Below are 3,607 nucleotides of genomic sequence, written 5' to 3'. Positions count from 1 at the left end.
TTGATAAATTTGAGTGCACGAACCTCGTGCAGACTTCCGGAAATGCCGTTATACAAACAAAAATGAAAGTAAAGATGGACATAAGATTTCCGGATTGATCGGGTGTGGTAACATTACACTCCCCTTCTGATATGATAATATCACCAATATTTAAACTAAACAAACTAAAATGAGGTAACTCTACCAAATATCAGTATTCAAAATAACAATAATACACAATAAAATATACAGTTCACTGTGCTTCACAAACATTTTCATCAAATGTTCTCTCACGACACGTTCACACTACCGTTTGTTTTGTACGGGAAGCACAACTTCTGTCGCTGGGCGTTTGAAAATTTTTCTGTCCATGCCAATGCGAACTTCTATTTTACGGACACGCGCATCATCACTAGGGTAAGTGTTCTCAACAATTCCCATTGGCCAGTCATTGCGATGAAGTGTCTTGTCACGAAGAAGGACGACATCACCGACTTGAAGATTTCTTTCGTCTTGTTGCCATTTCTTCCGCTGTTGGAGTAAAGACAGATACTCCATGTTCCACCGTTTCCAGAAACAATTCGAAAGCTGTTGTACACAGCGCCACTGATCCTTCATCAAATCCTTTGTTGAAAACTCTTCCAGGTCAAAAGAATCCACTGTGTGTCTTGTTTTCAAGGTGAGTAATGTTGCAGGGGACAAAGGATAGGGTAAATCTGGGTCATATGTGACCCCACTCAGAGGGCGTGCATTGATGATAGAGCACACCTCTGCCATCAAGGTCACTAATACTTCATGAGAGAGTCTTGTCACTTTTGGATCTGTCAGTAGAGAATCCAAAATCTTCCTCGAGACGCCTATCAGCCGCTCCCAGGCCCCACCCATGTGTGAGGCATGTGGGGGGTTACACTTCCACTGAATTCCTCTCCTTTCCATGAAATCCTTTAGCGGTGCATCTTTAATGTCAATCATGTTGACGTTCATTTCTGAAGTGGGTCCAATAAAGTTTGTACCACGATCGGAGCAAATTGTGCGCACTTCACCTCTAAGGGCTGTAAGACGACGTAAAGCGTTGATGAAGCTAGAGGTGCTCAATTCCTCAATTACCTCGATATGGATTGCGTGAATGACCAAACAGGTAAAAATCACTGCCCATCTCTTAGCTTGAGCTTGACCTCCTCGTGTCTTTCTGTTAACAATGGACCAAGGTCCAAACACATCCACTCCAATATGTGTAAAGGGGGGTGCCGGATGAAGATGTGCCTCAAAAAGGTCAGCCATTTTTGGATGTTGTTGTTTGCCTCGCAGCTTTCTACATGATACACACTTCTGTATATGAGAGTTCACAAGACGGCGACACCCTACGATCCAAAACCCTGCGCTTCTTATTGCCCCTTCCGTGAATAAGCGTCCTTGATGTTTCACTTCTCTGTGAAAGTTGTCCACAAGCAAATTGGCAATGTGGCTCTTTTTCGGAACAATAAGTGGATTCTTCTCTTGAGAGGTCAAGTTGGAGTGACGAAGTCTGCCTCCCACTCTAAGTAAATCATCTTCGTCCAAATATGGGTCCAGATTGAAAATTGGACTACTCTTGTTTACTATTCTGCATGCCTTGAGAGCTTCGATTTCTTCAGGAAATTTCTCATCCTGAATCTCACGGATGATAAGAAGTTCAGCTTCTTTCAAGGTAAGCGGTTCTTGATCTTCATCTTCATCATATTTTGACTGTTTCCACTTGCGTATCATGTTCTGTATGAAGCAAATAGCTCTGGTCAGTCGCAGCCAATCGGAAAACCTTTCAAAGCGATGGGAGCCTAGACGACAAATGCTCTGTAATTCTGTCTTACATGATCTGACCTCTGGATCGCAATCAATGTCAAGGTCATAATGTTCATTTTCACTGCTATCAAGAAGTTTACTCAGACCATTCAACCAGAGGCTGGCTTGCATCTCCTTCGCTGCTACAGATCGCGTGCCTTCGTCTGCTGGATTCATTTTTGTCGGAATGTAATTCCAGTCCTTAGGTTCACTTGATTTGCGTATTCTTTCAACACGATTGGCCACATAGGTGAAAAAACGTTTGGTTTCATTTCTTATATAGCCCAAAACTACTTTACTGTCTGTAAAAAATCTAACTGAGTCAAGGTTGGTGTCAATCTCTGCAGCGATAAGTTCATATAGTTCAGCTGCCATGACAGCCGCGCACAATTCCAGTCTCGGCACAGTGTGACCATGCTTAGGTGCCAGTTTAGCTTTCCCCATGATGAACCCAAGCTGTTCCTTCCCTGTGTCAGAAACTTGTCTAAGGAACGCGACAGCTGCAATGGCCATAGTGGAAGCGTCCAAGAATATCAGTAATTCCTTGTAATTTGCTTTACTAACAGACATCTCACTAAAGGTACGTGGAATCTGCAAATGTTCTAAGTCCTTCAATGATGATTTCCAAACGGTCCACTTCTGGAGAAAGTCAGGTGGCAAAGGTTCATCCCAGTCTAATCCACTTGTCATGGCTTCACGTAGAATAGCCTTTCCAGCAATCGTCACTGGCGCAACAAAACCAAGTGGATCAAAGAGACTGTTGATGGAGGAAAGGACGCCACGTCTTGTGAATGGTTTGTCCTCCATGTTTACTTTGAATGTGAAGTAGTCATGTTGAAGGTTCCAACAGATGCCTAAACTTCTCTGTGTTGGTAGGTCATCTGCCCAGAGTTCTGTGTCTTTCAGGTCCTTTGCCAGATCCTGAGAACTGAAGGCTGCTAAAACCTCACCAGAATTGGATGCTATCTTATGTAGTCTCAAGCAGCCATGTTCCATCAAAGCCTTCTGTGTGCGCTTAAGTAGGTCAATTGCGTCCTCTGCAGATGAATGAGAGGAAAGAGCATCATCCACGTAGAAATTGCGATGCACGAATTCCTTCATGTCCGAGCCATATTGTTCCTCTGCTTCGTCGGCCGTACGACGTAATCCATAGGTCGCCACCGCAGGGGAGGGACTATTACCAAAAACGTGTACTTTCATTTGGTAGTCAACCAAAGGTTCTTCAAAGTTATTGTCTTTGTGCCAAATGAATCTCAAGTAACGTCTGTGTTCAATATCCACTAAGAAACTGTAAAACATCTGTTCGATGTCTGCAACTATTGCTACAGATTCTCTCCTGAATCTTAGCAACACACCAATAAGATTGTTCATTAAATCTGGTCCAGGCATTAGGACATCGTTGAGTGATACTCCGTCGCACTTGCAGAAGAGTCGAAAACTCCACGGATTTTGTCTCTCTTCTGGGGGTGGTAGACCCCAAACAAAGGTAAGTACCAGCACTCAGTGTTTGGTGGGAGCTGTGGTGCCAATTCGATGTGACCGGCTTCAAAAAGGTTCCTCATGAATTCAAGAAAATGAGCTTTCTTTAGAGGGTTCTTCATCAAACTCTTGTCAAGGCTGACTGCTCGATCCAAAGCTTGTTGTCGGTTGTTTGGTAAAGTAGGTCGTGTCCTCTTAAAGGGTAATGGAGCACTCCAATGCCCCGAAGAGTCCTTTTTCATATCACTGACCATCTGAGTCAAGAATAAGCGGTCCTCAACTGACAATGATGGTTGATTGTCTGTTGTGGTTCTTCTAAACACTGACTGGT

General features: G+C 43.6%; 1 protein-coding gene across 1 annotated transcript; it reads right to left on the bottom strand.

Moving 5' to 3' along the window:
- Positions 1-285: 285 nt before the first annotated feature.
- On the bottom strand, positions 286-3,186 carry LOC134274170 (uncharacterized). The gene has a single exon (XM_062756428.1). It carries the CDS (start codon positions 3,184-3,186, stop codon positions 286-288), a length of 2,901 nt encoding a protein of 966 aa, XP_062612412.1.
- Between the last annotated feature and the right edge of the window lie 421 nt (positions 3,187-3,607).

The sequence above is a fragment of the Saccostrea cucullata genome, unplaced genomic scaffold, assembly GCF_032062105.1.
Source record: "Saccostrea cucullata isolate Sc308-1 unplaced genomic scaffold, CSIRO_AGI_Scuc_v1 ctg7598, whole genome shotgun sequence".
Lineage (NCBI taxonomy): Eukaryota > Metazoa > Mollusca > Bivalvia > Ostreida > Ostreidae > Saccostrea > Saccostrea cuccullata.
The sequence above is the reverse complement of the archived record's forward strand: the minus strand, read 5'-3'. Positions and strand labels throughout refer to the sequence as shown.